At 42.6% G+C, this 19,106-nt stretch overlaps 1 protein-coding gene across 11 annotated transcripts in view; it reads left to right on the forward strand.

The window, feature by feature from the left end:
• rerea (arginine-glutamic acid dipeptide (RE) repeats a) overlaps positions 1–19,106 on the forward strand; it is a 366,496-nt gene that overhangs the window by 251,318 nt on the left and 96,072 nt on the right. For 10 of the 11 annotated variants that reach the window (XM_082962263.1, XM_082962261.1, XM_082962262.1 and 7 more), the window contains 3 exons: positions 17,435–17,483; positions 17,773–17,909; positions 18,698–18,797. In XM_082962263.1, coding sequence (XP_082818389.1) covers positions 17,435–17,483; positions 17,773–17,909; positions 18,698–18,797 — 286 coding nt within the window. Of the gene's footprint in view, positions 1–2,361; positions 2,752–17,434; positions 17,484–17,772; positions 17,910–18,697; positions 18,798–19,106 lie in introns of those variants that run through there. The other variant, XM_082962264.1, reaches the window with a different exon arrangement.

Consider the following 19,106-nt stretch of genomic DNA (forward strand, 5'->3'; position numbering starts at 1 on the left):
TAGGCTACCTGTCTCTAACCACTATGCTACCTGTCTCTAACCACTAGGCTACCTGCTATAACCACTAGGCTACCTGTCTCTAACCACTAGGCTACCTCCCCTAACCACTAGGCTACCTCCCCTAACCACTAGGCTACCTGCCTCTAACCACTAGGCTACCTGTCTCTAACCACTAGGCTACCTCCTCTAACCACTAGGCTACCTGTCTCTAACCACTAGGATACCTGCCTCTAACCACTAGGCTACCTGCTCTAACCACTAGGCTACCTCCCCTAACCACTAGGCTACCTGTCTCTAACCACTAGGCTACCTGTCTCTAACCACTAGGCTACCTGTCTATAACCACTAGGCTACCTGTCTCTAACCACTAGGCTACCTGCCTCTAACCACTAGCCTACCTGTCTCTAACCACTAGGCTACCTGCCTCTAACCACTAGGCTACCTGTCTCTAACCACTAGGCTACCTGTCTCTAACCACTAGGCTACCTGCCTCTAACCACTAGGCTACCTGTCTCTAACCACTAGGCTACCTGTCTCTAACCACTAGGCTACCTGTCTCTAGCCACTAGGCTACCTGTCTCTAACCACTAGGCTACCTGTCTCTAACCACTAGGATACCTGTCTCTAACCACTAAGCTACCTGTCTCTAACCACTAGGCTACCTGTCTCTAACCACTAGGCTACCTGTCTCTAACCACTAGGCTACCTGTCTCTAACCACTAGGCTACCTGTCTCTAACCACTAGGCTACCTGTCTCTAACCACTAGGCTACCTGCCTCTAACCACTAGGCTACCTGTCTCTAACCACTAGGCTACCTGTCTCTAACCACTAGGCTACCTGTCTCTAGCCACTAGGCTACCTGTCTCTAACCACTAGGCTACCTGTCTCTAACCACTAGGCTACCTGTCTCTAACCACTAGGCTACCTGTCTCTAACCACTAGGCTACCTGTCTCTAACCACTAGGCTACCTGTCTCTAACCACTAGGCTACCTGTCTCTAACCACTAGACTACCTCCTCTAACCACTAGACTACCTCCTCTAACCACTAGGCTACCTGTTTCTAACCACTAGGCTACCTCCTCTAACCACTAGGCCACCTGCCTCTAACCACTAGGCCACCTGCCTCTAACCACTAGGATACCTGTCTCTAACCACTAGGCTACCTGTCTCTAAACACTAGGCCACCTGTCTCTAACCACTAGGCTACCTGTCTCTAACCACTAGGCTACCTGTCTCTAACCACTAGGCTACCTGCCTCTAACCACTAGGCTACCTGCCTCTAACCACTAGGCTACCTGCCTCTAACCACTAGGCTACCTGTCTCTAACCACTAGGCTACCTGTCTCTAACCACTAGGCTACCTGTCTCTAACCACTAGGCTACCTGTCTCTAACCACTAGGCTACCTGTCTCTAACCACTAGGCTACCTGCCACTAACCACTAGGCTACCTGCCTCTAACCACTAGGCTACCTGTCTCTAACCACTAGGCTACCTGTCTCTAACCACTAGGCTACCTGTCTCTAACCACTAGGCTACCTACTCTAACCACTATGCTACCTGTCTCTAACCACTAGGATACCTGTCTCTAACCACTAGGCTACCTGTCTCTAACCACTAGGCTACCTCCTCTAACCACTAGGCTACCTGTCTCTAACCACTAGGCTACCTCCTCTAACCACTAGGCTACCTGTCTCTAACCACTAGGCTACCTGTCTCTAACCACTAGGCTACCTGCCTCTAACCACTAGGATACCTGTCTCTAACCACTAGGCTACCTGTCTCTAACCACTAGGCTACCTGTCTCTAACCACTAGGCTACCTGCCTCTAACCACTAGGATGCCTGTCTCTAACCACTAGGCTCAATCCCTAAAAGTCTCAGGTATTGGTGTCAGGGTTTAAATCTTTTCATAGCCTACAGATTATACTGACGTTTGCTTTAGCCCATAAGGTCTGTGTCATGCACTGTAACCACACACACACACACACACACACACACACACGTCGTCTGGCACCCCCCGGGGTAGGCCGTCATTGTAAATAAGGATTTGTTCTTAACTGACTTGCCTAGTTAAATAAAATAAATGATATATATAAAGTAACAATATACAGTATGTACCCATACTTAGCTACACTGTAGTGTAGTGTACACTTTATCGCCTGTGTGCTCCTTTTGTGTTGGGAATCAGGCTATACAATGTAGCAACTGCATGGCTGGTATCTAGAAAATCCAGATCAGTAGCTGTGTTACCACTGTGTTTCCTACCACCGCTGTTAGTCTGGAACCCCCTAGTTCAGAGCCAGGGCCCCAGTGTACCCTGCCCCCTCCCTCTCCTACCCAGCTCTGCTTGTTTGGTATGCTGAGCGTTGTGTCTGTTGTCTGCAGCTTGTAGTCCCATTCCAATGGCCTTGTTTATTATACACCAGACATGCATACGAGAGGGCTTCTTGATTCCGTATCCTGTCTGTACGCGTGTGTGTAAGGTGTTAACACATGCTCAGTTGTTTGTGTGTGTGTGTGGTAGAAACGGGAGCTAGGCAAGGCTGAGGTCACAGCACAAGCTCAGTGGGAACTAGGAGACTGGAACCAAGCGCTTTGCGTGGTCCTCCATTTTGAGCACCTAGAAATAGGTGGGAAGAAACACCGTGAGTTGATTCACAAACGACCACTACACTTCTAGACAAAACTGTCAACGTCCGGCCGTTAAGAGATCGGTGTCAGAAATGGACGACTTGTTCGCCCCGCGGAGGTAGGTTGATAAATATATTAACATGTTACCGTTTTAATAATTCCGTGATTAGTTTTCCGAGACAATCGGAGTAACGTTAGTAGCTACTACTCGGAATGAATTTCACTATACACCGAGTGTCATTTGTCACAGATATCGTAAGAATATGCGTATCTGATCATAGTTTAATTTAGCGGTTTACTATCCGTGCACGGTGCATATCCCTGCCAATCTTACATTGCGTGAAGGTTAATCGCGAGCCGAACGTGCTATGTTGTAACAATTCGGTATACGTAACGGTACATGACGGCGAAGCACTACCCTTTGTAACCCATATGAGCAAGCTAACTTTTTCTCCCTTATTTTGTGTTGCCATAGGAGATATAAGAACAGAAGCAAGGCTTGTGCGGACTCCATTTTGCAGTACCCTACTCTCTCTCTCTCTGTGTGTGTGTGTGTGTGTGTTTACAATCGAGCCGACATGGCAGCCCTGAGAAGCTTTGTGCATTCTCTCTCTCTCTTCCTCTCTCTCTCTCTCTCTTCCTCTCTCTCTCTCTCTCTTCCTCTCTCTCTCTCTCTCTCTGTCGCTGCCTGAGAAATATGATCATGTTAAAACCAAATAGTGCTGTAGGAGACTGAGTGTGGCTGATTAGACAAGCTGACCATTTGTGTAATATTATGCCAGTTTACAGTCGTGCCAGGATTGGAGGGAATAGATTTGTGGGGCGGGGTTTGTGCTGATTGCTGTGGTGTAAAGTTCCACCATGCTGGATTGTTTTGGTTCACAAAGCACAGTCAAATTTACCTGTTTGCTCTTTTTATATATATATATATATATATATATATATATATATATATATATATATATATATATATATATTATATATATATATATATATATCATTTTCTATTTTAGACCACGTGAAATATGTTGATCCGCAATTCCTGTTGTACAGGACTTGGCTATAGAAGTTTTAGTTTTTATTTAACCGTTATTTAACTAGATGTAGATGTTCTTACAATACAAAATATACACAGATTTGAGACACTTTTTCCAAGACTGTTGGATAGCTACATTTAATATTTATGCATATTCAGAGTCCAGTATAATAGTATACCATTTAAAATATCAGATATTACTTTCCTAGAATATTACTCATGACTTGCATAAGGAAATGTACCCTAATCCCTTACATATTTTTAATAAATGGATTGATAAATAAATGGGTTCATTTAAAGTGTACACTTTTCAACTCATTGATTCCTCCCTTCTCCAAATATAACATTTATAGAATTCAACTAAATGTATATTGTCTCAAAACAAAGTACTTATGGTTCATTGGTCCCTCACCTGCCTTCCTTACTATGTCCTGTCAGACTGCCCAGTAACCCAGTGTGGGGGATTTAGTCCCTCACCTGCCTTCCTTACTATGTCCTGTCAGACTGCCCAGTAACCCAGTGTGGGGGATTTAGTCACTCACCTGTCTTCCTTACTATGTCCTGTCAGACTGCCCAGTAACCCAGTGTGGGGGATTTAGTCCCTCACCTGCCTTCCTTACTATGTCCTGTCAGACTGCCCAGTAACCCAGTGTGGGGGATTTAGTCCCTCACCTGCCTTCCTTACTATGTCCTGTCAGACTGCCCAGTAACCCAGTGTGGGGGATTTAGTCACTCACCTGCCTTCCTTACTATGTCCTGTCAGACTGCCCAGTAACCCAGTGTGGGGGATTTAGTCACTCACCTGCCTTCCTTACTATGTCCTGTCAGACTGCCCAGTAACCCAGTGTGGGGGATTTAGTCACTCACCTGCCTTCCTTACTATGTCCTGTCAGACTGCCCAGTAACCCAGTGTGGGGGATTTAGTCCCTCACCTGCCTTCCTTACTATGTCCTGTCAGACTGCCCAGTAACCCAGTGTGGGGGATTTAGTCACTCACCTGTCTTCCTTACTATGTCCTGTCAGACTGCCCAGTAACCCAGTGTGGGGGATTTAGTCCCTCACCTGCCTTCCTTACTATGTCCTGTCAGACTGCCCAGTAACCCAGTGTGGGGGATTTAGTCACTCACCTGTCTTCCTTACTATGTCCTGTCAGACTGCCCAGTAACCCAGTGTGGGGGATTTAGTCCCTCACCTGCCTTCCTTACTATGTCCTGTCAGACTGCCCAGTAACCCAGTGTGGGGGATTTAGTCACTCACCTGCCTTCCTTACTATGTCCTGTCAGACTGCCCAGTAACCCAGTGTGGGGGATTTAGTCACTCACCTGCCTTCCTTACTATGTCCTGTCAGACTGCCCAGTAACCCAGTGTGGGGGATTTAGTCACTCACCTGCCTTCCTTACTATGTCCTGTCAGACTGCCCAGTAACCCAGTGTGGGGGATTTAGTCACTCACCTGCCTTCCTTACTATGTCCTGTCAGACTGCCCAGTAACCCAGTGTGGGGGATTTAGTCCCTCACCTGCCTTCCTTACTATGTCCTGTCAGACTGCCCAGTAACCCAGTGTGGGGGATTTAGTCACTCACCTGTCTTCCTTACTATGTCCTGTCAGACTGCCCAGTAACCCAGTGTGGGGGATTTAGTCCCTCACCTGCCTTCCTTACTATGTCCTGTCAGACTGCCCAGTAACCCAGTGTGGGGGATTTAGTCACTCACCTGCCTTCCTTACTATGTCCTGTCAGACTGCCCAGTAACCCAGTGTGGGGGATTTAGTCACTCACCTGTCTTCCTTACTATGTCCTGTCAGACTGCCCAGTAACCCAGTGTGGGGGATTTAGTCACTCACCTGCCTTCCTTACTATGTCCTGTCAGACTGCCCAGTAACCCAGTGTGGGGGATTTAGTCACTCACCTGCCTTCCTTACTATGTCCTGTCAGACTGCCCAGTAACCCAGTGTGGGGGATTTAGTCACTCACCTGCCTTCCTTACTATGTCCTGTCAGACTGCCCAGTAACCCAGTTGGTCTTACACCAAAGATCTTTTTTTTTTTTTTAAAGGTTTACACACCTTCATGCTGTTGCACACCTCTAATATAACGTTGTAGGCGTGTAATTATATTGTATGGCCTGGTTGACTTCTTAAAATGTTTGTTAACGCTACATGTAAGGGATAGTCGACGAGGGGCTATGAGTTCTATAGAAAATAATAAACGTCATGGAAGGTGTGTTGCATGGAGTTGCATTATTTTCCAGAGAACAGCATAGAGTCCCGAGTGTATTATCCCTTTTATACCATGGATATACTTTAACAAATTTACCACTACAAATGTGTTCAACATCCACTGAAGTTGCTAGCAAGTATTCTAGATAGTTACAGTAGTTGTTTTGGTAACCAAACAGACTTGCTAGTTTAGCTAACCAAACCATCAGTCCTTGCTTGCTTAAATTTGACATTTGCATTCAAAAGCAGCTCGAACATAGACTGTAAGAAGGAACTATAGCCATTGAATTCTACAGTGTTGATTGACTGTGTTTTTTAGGGAAATAATGCACACTCTAGAATGCCTTTCAAGCCAATCAGAAAAGAGTTTTCAACAATGCCATGGTATCCACCTCATTTTCAATGGGCACCGCCAAACAACGGAAGTGGTGGATTCGACTTCTGCTTTACTTCCCTACTGCAGTGCGCTGGTGGCAAACTTGCCATAGTAAATTATTTGAAGGAGTCAATTTCTAGATATTAAGGTCAAGTAAGTGTAATTTTTATATTTATTTAATTAAATTTTGCTAACGTTAGCTACACCTACTAGTAGGCTAGTTCTGTTGTGATAATAACCTTAGCTAGACCTACTAGTAGTCTAGTTCTGTTGTGATAATAACATTAGCTAGACCTACTAGTAGGCTAGTTCTGTTGTGATAAAAACATTAGCTAGACCTACTAGTAGACTAGTTCTGTTGTGATAATAACATTAGCTAGACCTACTAGTAGGCTAGTTCTGTTGTGATAATAACATTAGCTAGACCTACTAGTAGTCTAGTTCTGTTGTGATAATAACGTTAGCTAGACCTACTAGTAGACTAGTTCTGTTGTGATAATAACGTTAGCTAGACCTACTAGTAGTCTAGTTCTGTTGTGATAATAACGTTAGCTAGACCTACTAGTAGTCTAGTTCTGTTGTGATAATAACGTTAGCTAGACCTACTAGTAGTCTAGTTCTGTTGTGATAATAACGTTAGCTAGACCTACTAGTAGTCTAGTTCTGTTGTGATAATAACGTTAGCTAGACCTACTAGTAGGCTAGTTCTGTTGTGATAATAACATTAGCTAGACCTACTAGTAGGATAGTAATGTTGTGATAATAACATTAGCTAGACCTACTAGTAGGCTAGTTCTGTTGTGATAATAACATTAGCTAGACCTACTAGTAGACTAGTTCTGTTGTGATAATAACATTAGCTAGACCTACTAGTAGGCTAGTTCTGTTGTGATAATAACATTAGCTAGACCTACTAGTAGACTAGTTCTGTTGTGATAATAACATTAGCTAGACCTACTAGTAGTCTAGTTCTGTTGTGATAATAACGTTAGCTAGACCTACTAGTAGGCTAGTTCTGTTGTGATAATGTTAGCTAGACCAACTAGTAGGCTAGTTCTGTTGTGATAATAACGTTAGCTAGACCTACTAGTAGGCTAGTTCTGTTGTGATAATGTTAGCTAGAGCTACTAGTAGGCTAGTTCTGTTGTGATAATAACATTAGCTAGACCTACTAGTAGTCTAGTTCTGTTGGAATAATAACATTAGCTAGACCTACTAGTAGTCTAGTTCTGTTGGAATAATAACATTAGCTAGACCTACTAGTAGGCTAGTTCTGTTGTGATGATAACATTAGCTAGACCTACTAGTAGTCTAGTTCTGTTGTGATAAAAACATTAGCTAGACCTACTAGTAGGCTAGTTCTGTTGTGATAATAACATTAGCTAGACCTACTAGTAGACTAGTTCTGTTGTGATAATAACATTAGCTAGACCTACTAGTAGTCTAGTTCTGTTGTGATAATAACATTAGCTAGACCTACTAGTAGTCTAGTTCTGTTGTGATAATAACGTTAGCTAGACCTACTAGTAGGCTAGTTCTGTTGTGATAATGTTAGCTAGACCAACTAGTAGGCTAGTTCTGTTGTGATAATAACGTTAGCTAGACCTACTAGTAGGCTAGTTCTGTTGTGATAATAACGTTAGCTAGAGCTACTAGTAGGCTAGTTCTGTTGTGATAATAACATTAGCTAGACCTACTAGTAGTCTAGTTCTGTTGGAATAATAACATTAGCTAGACCTACTAGTAGTCTAGTTCTGTTGGAATAATAACATTAGCTAGACCTACTAGTAGGCTAGTTCTGTTGTGATGATAACATTAGCTAGACCTACTAGTAGTCTAGTTCTGTTGTGATAATAACGTTAGCTGGACCTACTAGTAGGCTAGTTCTGTTGTGATGATAACATTAGCTGGACCTACTAGTAGTCTAGTTCTGTTGTGATAATAATGTTAGCTAGACCTACTAGTAGACTAGTTCTGTTGTGATGATAACATTAGCTAGACCTACTAGTAGGCTAGTTCTGTTGTGATGATAACGTTAGCTGGACCTACTAGTAGGCTAGTTCTGTTGTGATGATAACGTTAGCTGGACCTACTAGTAGGCTAGTTCTGTTGTGATAATGTTAGCTAGACCTACTAGTAGGCTAGTTCTGTTGGAATAATAACGTTAGCTGGACCTACTAGTAGGCTAGTTCTGTTGTGATGATAACATTAGCTGGACCTACTAGTAGTCTAGTTCTGTTGTGATAATAATGTTAGCTAGACCTACTAGTAGACTAGTTCTGTTGTGATGATAACATTAGCTAGACCTACTAGTTGTCAGAGTTATGGGCCATCCACCACACCAATAAGTGTAATGATAAACTACAGACCGTTGGTGAGCATCCACACTAGAGGAAAGTTTTCTACAGTCCTACACCTGTCAATCAACGCATCCTACTGCACGCTGCCTGTTAATAAGGTGGTAACACAAGACCATTCACATTTACATTTTAGTCATTTAGCAGACGCTCTTATCCAGAGCGACTTATAGTAGTGAATGCATACATTTCATACATGATTTTTTTTTTCTCCCCGTACTGGTCCCCCATGAGAATCAAACCCACAACCCTGGCGTTGCAAACACCATGCTCTACCAACTGAGCCACACGGGACTAGGTCTCTAACACACAGATACTGGTTCAGACCATTCATGGCCCTAATCTTTGGATGGCCTGGGAGGGCATAGGCCCAGCCAATCAGAATGAGTTTTTACCCACTAAAGGGCTTTATTACAGACTTAAATACTCCTCAGCTGTGTTCGAAAACTCTAACTAACCGCACTATTTGAGACGCAAACTGAGTATATAGTATGCTTATTGGTTACAGTGTGGATATAGTTAGTATACCAAAAGTTCCCAGATGTCGTACTAAATTCACCAAAAATACGAATTATACTTTCAGTGGACACTTTTTCCGTACTTTTAGGGCCCATAATGCAATTTTTTTCAGAAAATGGGCGTGGCTTCACAATATTTTCAGATTTGAAGAAAATGGCGGAAAATATTCAGCTGAAGTCCGACGAGAGCAGATACAAATTCATTGCTTTAACTAATTATGACAAATGTTAAGATATTGAGCAATATAAGAAAGTAATGACTTTTCAAACAAGTTACACGTTATGTTGGCAGACAATTTGTTAGCTACGCTATCCTTACGAACCGCATAGCATTATGTACCGGTTTGTTAGCTAGTTACCTAACGTTAATTGGCTACTCGGAACTTGCCAGGCAGTATATTAACTATCGGTTATCTAACTAACTACCCAACGTTTATTGACTTGATTATTCACATTCTTATGGACATTGTTAATTCTGGCTATCTACTATCATTTCAGAGCACTCTCTCGCAGAATAATTAATGAATTTACGAACGCTCAACACCTGTCAAAAAAAAAAAAGAATATGTAATTAAATTGTTGCCAGCAACACAGTTAGTCACCAATGGTCTGGATAACATGAAAACAGTCCTAACCAGCTCTGCTAGGGCGTGTAAAATTGTCAGAGTGAGGTGTTCTCTCATTTGTGTCTGGAAGTAGTTAACCAACGTTAGCTTGAGTGTTTGACTGCCGTTGAACGCTCGGATCAACCCTACTCCTCGGCCAGAGAGTCCATTGTGTGCTCTGAATGTCCCCGAGAACGAAACGCTCTGAATTTACCAACGGACAATCTGACAACAATCTGGATTTACGGACACCCAGAGCGCGCTCTGGCACTCCAGATTTGAATTTACGAACACACCCGAAATCGTAAAATGTGTTATGCTAACAAGCTAGCAAGCGGTTGCATAGCAACAGCATCAACTTCCGTTAGACGTTACGCTCAACTGAAACGATACCGTTCATTTACAGTATACTAAAATGAACTAATATTCAATAGTATGTAGTAAATACTATGTTAATATGGGTATTCGAACACAGCCCAGGATTTTGATCCAACCTGGCACCACACCTGACCAACTGAGCTAATCGATCAGTTCAGTGATTTGCCTAAATTCAACACACTTGATCTTCCAGGTAGGTTAAATGGAGAAAAAATGGACCAGTGTTTGCCTACCCCTGTTATAGCCTGTTGCGCACGAGAACAGCTGGAAGAGAGAGGCTAGTGATGTGTAAGCTAAATGTTAGCTAGATATTAGGCTATTCGTTAGCTAAATATAAGGGCTATATGCTAAATATTTACCTGTCAAAGTGCAAGGGGGAAAGATTAGCGTCCCACTCTATTCAACAGCCAGTGGAAGAGCGTGGCGCGAAATACGAAAACCTCAAAAATGCTATAATTTCAAACACACGACTATTTTACACCATTTGAAAGATAAGACTCTTGTTAATCTAACTACATTGTCCGATTTCAAAAAGGCTTTACAGCGAAAGCAAAACATTAGATTATGTTAGGAGAGTACATAGACACAAATAACCACACAGCCATTTTTCAAGCAAGCATATATGTCACAAAAACCCAAAACACAGCTAAATGCAGCACTAACCTTTGATCTTCATCAGATGACACTCCTAGGACATTATGTTATACAATACATTCATGTTTTGTTCAATCAAGTTCATATTTATATCAAAAAACAGCTTTTTACATTGGCGTGTGATGTTCAGAAATTGTATTCCCACCGAAAACTTCCGGTGAATTTACTAAATTACTCACGATAAACCTTGACAAAATACATAACAATTATTTTAAGAATTATAGATACAGAACTCCTTTATGCAATCGCTATGTCAGATTTTAAAATAGCTTTTCGGCGAAAGCACATTTTGCAATATTCTGAGTACATAGCTCAGCCATCACGTCTAGCTAATTTGACACTCGCCAAGTTCGGGGCTCACTAAACTCAGAATTAGTATTAGAAAAATTGTATTACCTTTGCTGTTCTTCGTCAGAATGCACTCCCAGGACTGCTACTTCCACAACAAATGTTGTTTTTGTTCCAAATAATCCATAGTTATGTGCAAATACCTCCGTTTTGTTCGTGCGTTCAGGTCACTATCCAAAGGGTAACGCTAACGCGCATTTCAAGACAAAATTTCAAAATGTTCCATTACCGTACTTAGAAGCATGTCAAACGCTGTTTAAAATCAATCTTTATGGTATTTTTCTCGTAAAATAGCGATAATATTCCAACCGGACAACGCTGTATTCATTCAAAAAGGAAGAGAAAAAATGGCGAGGTCTCATGAACGAGCATTTCCAATCTCTTAGCCACCAGGCAGTCCACTGACAAACTGTGCTCCTGTACTCTGCCCGGAGACAGGAGATGCGTCAATCCGCTTTCTGAACGCTTTAGAGAGCCAATGGAAGCCTTAGAAAGTGCTACATAACCCCACGGCACTGTAGTTTCGATAGAGAAGCAAATGGAGAACTACAAATTCGCAGACAGGCCACTTCCTGCTTGGAATTTTCTCAGGTTTTTGCCTGCCATATGAGTTCTGTTATACTCACAGACACCATTCAAACAGTTTTAGAAACTTCAGAGTGTTTTCTATCCAAATCTACTAATAAATAGCATATTCTCGTTTCTGGGCAAGAGTAGTAACCAGTTTAAATCGGGTACGTTTTTTATCCGGCTGTGAAAATACTGCCCCCTAGCCCATACATGTTAAATGGAGAAAAAAAGGACCAGTGTTTGCCTACCCCTGTTATAGCCTGTTGCGCACGAGAACAGCTGGAAGAGAGAGGCTAGTGATGTGTAAGCTAAATGTTAGCTAGATATTAGGCTATTCATTAGCTAAATATAAGGGCTATATGCTAAATATTTACCTGTCAAAGTGCAAGGGGGAAAGATAAAAAGATCTGTGGTCCCCGGGCACGCAAAGCTGCTCTATTGATTAGGCCTACGTTTATAGACAAGAACATTATTCTACCATTATTCTAACATTCTACCATTATTCTAACATTCTACCATTATTCTACCATTATTCAACATTATTCTACCATTATTCGACGTTATTCTACCATTATTTGACATTATTCTACCATTATTCTACCACAGTGCAATGACAAATGTATTATTGCTATCAAGTGAATTACACCATTTTTGACTATAGGCTGTAAACTGCAGTGAATAATAGGCTAATTTGAATAACCGCTCAAACGTCCTGTTTTTGTTTGATGATGAAATGACTGCATAGGCCAACAGTCTAGGCCTGATTATGCAACAACCATTTTGGATCAGTTTGGGCGTGTTTTCGACAGTTTGGCAGGTCCAGAAAGGTACATTAGCACCCCACTCATATGGTGTAGGCCTATTTTGTCAGGATGTAACCCTGTGTTACGATCGGCCTATTGGGAAAATATGGGCTTCTTCTTTCCAACACCCCTCCCGTTCTTTAACTTTACATTCAGCAAGCAAGAGGAAGCGTGCATCTCTCCTCCTATAGGCTGTTAGAAGGCTAAAGAAATAAGTCAAAGTAAGTGTCTAACAAGCTTTTGTTGTCTGTCTTTTCCTGTGACGCCACAAGATTTCAAATGAATAGCCGTGGCAACGGAGAGGCCAGGTGTGTTATTACGCAACAGACCGAAGACAGACAGGCTTGAGATGTAGCCTAGAGACTAAGTTAGACGCGTATGCAAATTAACCCATAATTCATAAGCTCAATGTTAGGCTTCATACTGCAGTGAATATATCCAGTCAATTTACGCTGAGAAATTAGGAAAAAAGTTGATCGGATAACGAAATCATGGTAGCCTACACTGTTTTACTAAGGCTGCGCTGAGTGCTCTCCCTCCCATTCCCCGGGTACCAGTTCAAAAAGATACCCTATTGTTTCAGATTTATATGGACAAGGAGCATATCCTGCCCAGGCTACAACACAATGTAATGAGGAATGTTATTGTTTCAGGTCAGTACCAAACTCTGGTCTAAGCTGTGAACTGCAGTGAATAGCCTGTCATTTAAATATCCTAGGACTGTCCCCCCGACAACAACAAAAACAACAGCAATCGATTGGTCGAAATGTTTACGTATTTTTCCATACATAGACAGACACACCCTGTGTGTTTTGAATAAAATCAACTACATATTCACTGAGCTCTTCTGATGCTTTTAAAGCCCACGGTTTGATTAAATAATAAAGAGCCCGATGGTCACTGTGTGTTAAAACGATGACGGTGAGTGTTTGTGTGACAGGCGCACGTCATCTCGCTTAAAAAAAAAAAAATCAAAATCAAAAAACAAGTTGTTGTGGAAACTACAGGAGATGAAGAAAGATGAGGCGTAGGAGCGAGCGTTACGTGAGTATTATATGAGCCAAACAGCTGCTGTTAGATGACAATTCTTTCTTTCTGACCGTTTGGGACAGTGTAAACAACACCAAATAAGTGTACCAGAGAGTTTGTTCTAACACAAATTATAATAATATATAACAAAATTATAATAATATAAAGCCTTTAAAACAGTTGCATGAGTTTGTGAATTGCGGTTTTATTTATTGTTAAGACTAATTATTCAAAGCTCCCTTTATTTTATTAAAAAAACTAAATTGCATGATTGTATTTCAAAGCATGAATGTCTCGTATGCTGTGTGATGGCATGAACGGATGAATGAATGATTGATTGATACAGTAAGCCTATATATTGAAATATAGGCTTAAGTAAGTTACGGTATTAAGACTAAACAGGATGTGCTCTTAGGCCTACAACTCCATGGTGGTTATACAAGGCTGCTATACTAAGTCTACTAATGATAACGACATCACTGATTTATTATAATGAGGATCATAATGAATAACTGGGGTGGCAGGTAGCCTAGTGGTTAGAGTGTTGGACTACTAACCGAAAGGTTGATGGATCAAATCCCCGAGCTGACAAGGTACAAATCTGTCGTTCTGCCCCTGAACAAGGCAGTTAACCCACTGTTCCCCGGCCGTCATTGTAAATGAGAATGTGTTCTTAACTGACTTGCCAAGTTAAATAAAGATAAAATAAATAAAAAATAATAACTGTAATAATAACAATAAGAAGGGGATCAAGATAAAGGAGGGTTTAGGAGCGAGAGCCGTGTGCGTATTATGTCTGACAAACAGGTGCTATTAGATTACAATATCATTTTTGTCTTTAGAACGGCGTAAAGAACAATAAATAAATTAATACCAGACTGTTCTAACAAAAAAAACATTTAAAGAATTTATTGCAGCATAGCTAAGATTTAAAAACAGCTGAATCTGTGAAATTGCTTTATCCGACATTTTGCAGTTGCATGAGGCTTGGTGCTCACGGAATCAAAAACACTCAAACAGGCAACAGAAGCAAGATCGGTCTACTTTTCTGTAGCTATATATGGACGATTTAAAAAGCAAGGCACATTTAACAGTTAGGCTATTAATTATCGACCTAATTAAGTTGGGGTTTCCTCTCTCCTCAATTTTCTTAGACAATTATGCTTAAGGCAAGGTCTGTTTCATCGTCTCTGCTCCTTCTGCCTCCGCCACATTGTTCTCAATCCCAATTTCCTGGTTAATTTTCCTATTATGCACATAGCAACACAGGGAAAGGTGTCAATTCTATGGCGCACTGAAGATGATGTTTCAGAACTGCGGACAGCGACTGTATCCTACGCGGGAGAATGCACAGTTGTTATAAAATAGTATTTGAGTCATTATTCTTGCGTCCTTATTTTTTACATAATTTAAGCAATAAGGCTCGAGGGGGTGTGGTATATGGCCAATATACCACGGCTAAGGGCTGCAGCTCTCCAGGATCATGTTGCTACTGAGCTGGAACAAAAGCCTGCACTCATTGCAGGAGTTGGCAACCTCTGCTCTACTTGTATTAAACGTGTTAATCATATATTGGCCTGTTCTCATCAGGGAGTCCAGTGTACCGTATCTGTTTGCCATATTTTGACAAATTTGACTCTCTCTCTTTCTCTCTGACAACTCTCTGCTCTCTGTCAGAGGGAGAGTAGAGAGGCCAGGGGGAAGGATGGATGAGGCTTGGTGGAGAAGGTGAAGACTTTGGAGGAGGAGAGAAAAGGTTGACAAGTCTTAGTTAAGGGGCGGAAAGGGGGATTGAGGGTAGGTGGTGAGAGAGAGAGAGAGAGAGAGAGAGGGGGAATGGAGGGGAAAGTGAGAGGTGGAAACAACATGTACATGTCAAGAGTGAGGGTCAGGTTTGTGGTCCGAGGACTTTTAAAGCTACCACAGGGACCTAGCAGTCTCAGGTTTCAACCAACCCCAAGCCCTAGCCCAACAGCCAGCTCAAATGATGGAGAGAGAGAGAGAGAGCAACCCCAAGCCCTAGCCCAACAGCCAGCTCAAATGATGGAGAGAGAGAGAGAGCAACCCCAAGCCCTAGCCCAACAGCCAGCTCAAATGATGGAGAGAGAGAGAGAGCAAGCCCTAGCCCAACAGCCAGCTCAAATGATGGAGAGAGAGAGAGAGCAACCCCAAGCCCTAGCCCAACAGCCAGCTCAAATGATGGAGAGAGAGAGAGAGCAACCCCAAGCCCTAGCCCAACAGCCAGCTCAAATGATGGAGAGAGAGAGAGAGCAACCCCAAGCCCTAGCCCAACAGCCAGCTCAAATGATGGAGAGAGAGAGAGAGCAACCCCAAGCCCTAGCCCAACAGCCAGCTCAAATGATGGAGAGAGAGAGAGAGCAACCCCAAGCCCTAGCCCAACAGCCAGCTCAAATTATGGAGAGAGAGAGAGAGCAACCCCAAGCCCTAGCCCAACAGCCAGCTCAAATGATGGAGAGAGAGAGAGAGAGCAACCCCAAGCCCTAGCCCAACAGCCAGCTCAAATGATGGAGAGAGAGAGAGAGAGCAACCCCAAGCCCTAGCCCAACAGCCAGCTCAAATGATGGAGAGAGAGAGAGAGAGCAACCCCAAGCCCTAGCCCAACAGCCAGCTCAAATGATGGAGAGAGAGAGAGAGCAACCCCAAGCCCTAGCCCAACAGCCAGCTCAAATGATGGAGAGAGAGAGAGAGCAACCCCAAGCCCTAGCCCAACAGCCAGCTCAAATGATGGAGAGAGAGAGAGAGAGAGAGCAACCCCAAGCCCTAGCTTCGCAAATCACTCTGACAGTTTTCTGGCCCGCCTCAGCCCCGCAGCAGCTATCCGAGCTAGGGACTATACAGTATGGAAAAATCTAAGTGCCGTTACCTTGGCAACGGAAGGGAGAGGAAGGTTTTTTTTGTTGAAAAGGGAGCATCTTGTTTTCTTTAACCCACTGCAGCTGGAGGGAGATGGCTAGGAGGAACACATTATTATTATTATTATTATTATTATTATTATTAAATTGCTAGGCAGATGTTGCTATGGTTTCCAGCATTTGTACAGCCATTTATCAGGCAAGACTCTGTTTCTCTGTAATACTGTTCATCTCCCCGTCCTGTAAGTGGGGTGCTGTTTTGTTTGTTGCTGAATGCATCTACAATATCAGCATTGGGAGGTGTTTTTCACATCATTTTATTGCCAAAAATATCCTAGAGAAAACATGTTCTCTTTGTGCACAGAAGCATCTCTTTCATAGAAAAAATACGTCTAAGTCTTGAATTATATAATACAACAAAATCTGCAATATGCCTGTGAATCTACAATATGTAACTTAGAAATGTGAGTTATAGATCTTTCATTCCCGTTGAAAACAAGTCGAAGAAGCGGTAGATCAGTTCTATGTGCTCTATTTTTATGCTTCCTGTTCTGAAGTTTCATTTTTTTTTTGTCTTTTGCGTTCTGTTTTGTACAGCAGCTTTAAACAGCTGAAAATACAATATTTTTGGTTATGGAAAATTGACTTCACAGCGGTTTAGATACAATGATTCTCTACACTTATGACTGCCTGTTTCTGTCACATAAACTGAGAACTTTAACAACCAGGAATTAGCGGCTCAATTTCTGCATGGCACATCTTTAATTTTGACTAATAAATATTCCCCCAGAATCTCTTAGTGTCTGAGGTATTGACATGATTGGTTCACCTGTCCTATAATAAAGACCAGATGTCTCACCCTTGGTTCTGCGGCCCTTCAGTGTCTGCAGAATTTTGCTCCAGCCAAGAAATTGAGGGAGAGGAGAGAAACTAGTCAGTTAATTGAACCTGTTTCCAGGTTGCACTGAGCTAGTCCTGTAACACCTTTTAGTATGGCTGTTCCTGGTTGTGTTCTTAACAACTTATTCTCTCTACCAGGCGACTAAACAGCACACAAGGAGAGATCAGAGTGGGGCCTAGTCACCAAGTAAGTCTTCTTACCTGTATTATTCAAGTAGCTGTCCAGTGTTTACAGATTTCTGTCAAATATGACCTATCATTAATTACAATAGGAGTGAAATTCTAAACATTTACCAATATTATCCTATTAGAAGTGTTTAAACTGGAGGGATTTGTGACATTTTCTCAGACAAGCCACTCTGTTAGATGAAAAGGATTTGAAAGCTGGTATTTCACAGGCTAGACTTGTGGTATGATTGACACCTTCTTTCAATCCCTTTCTCCTCCCTCCCTCCCTCCTCCTCCTCCCTAATTAGGCCAAGCTTCCCGAGCTGCAGCCCTTCCCCTCTGAGGCCCCGGGGGGCCTGGGTCAGGCTGTGACAGAGAATGAGGAGCTGGTGTGGATGCCAGGGGTCAACGACTGTGACCTGCTCATGTACCTCAGGGCTGCAAGGTGAGACATGACCTCTGACCCTACTCTTTCTGGGAAGATAATCCAATACCTTCTCCCCACTGTCAACCTACCTCAGGCCTGAACCTGCTCCATGTCAGCAGGGAATGGTCCTGTACCCTCTCCCCACTGTCAACCTACCTCAGGGCAGCTAGGTGAGCTCAGGAGACATGACCCTGCTCCATGTCAGCAGGGAATGGTCCTGTACCCTCTCCCCACTGTCAAGCCCATTTTGGGGCGGCAGGTAGCCTAGTGGTTAGAGGCAGGTAGCCTAGTGGTTATAGACAGGTAGCCTAGTGGTTATAGACAGGTAGCCTAGTGGTTAGAGGCAGGTAGCCTATTGGTTAGAGCGTTGGGCCAGTAACCAAAAGGTTGCTGGATCGGAACCCCGAGCTGACAAGGTAAAAAAAAAAATTTTGTTCTGCCCCTGAACAAGGCATTTAACCCCGCTGTTCCCCGGTAGACCGTCATTGTAAATAATCATTTGTTTTTAACTGACTTGCCTAGTTAAATAAAGGTTAAAAACAATAAGCCGTACCATGCTGGTCTGGTCCCAGTAACCAAAGAGTGGAACAGGGCCAAGAGTCCCAGAGTGATGGATTTATTGGAAGTTGTTTGCTCTATAAAAAGATTAAATGATGATGACTTTTACAAAGAATAGCTTTATCTCAGTCTAAGCTGACTTGAGGTTGGACATGCAGTTGACTTTTCTTTCTCTCTGTGACTTTTTTTGTATTGTAGCTTGTTTTTGATGAATAGAAGTTAAAATATCCGTCCTCTGTGTTCTCCAGGAGCATGGCTGCCTTCGCTGGGATGTGTGACGGAGGTTCTACGGAAGACGGATGCCTAGCAGCCTCGCGAGACGACACCACACTCAACGCACTTAACACGGTAAGTGACAACACAACACAAGCCTGTATCAGTACACCACTGGCAAGAATTTAATCAAAAATACATTTGATAAAGATGCAGGTTACCTTCTCATGTTCACTAAAATGTAAGATTCTGTGGGAAAGTCTCATGTTCAGCAAAACTATACTGAACACAAATATAAACTCAACATGTAAAGTGTTGGTCCCATGTTTTCATGAGCTGAAATAAAAGATCACAGACATTTTCTATACGCACAAAAAGCTTATTTCTCTCAAATTTGTTTACATTCCTGTTAGTAAACATTTCTCCTTTCCCAAGATAATCCAT

This window comes from Salmo salar, chromosome 15, assembly GCF_965601325.2.
Source record: "Salmo salar chromosome 15, fSalSal1, whole genome shotgun sequence".
In the NCBI taxonomy this organism is placed as follows: domain Eukaryota; kingdom Metazoa; phylum Chordata; class Actinopteri; order Salmoniformes; family Salmonidae; genus Salmo; species Salmo salar.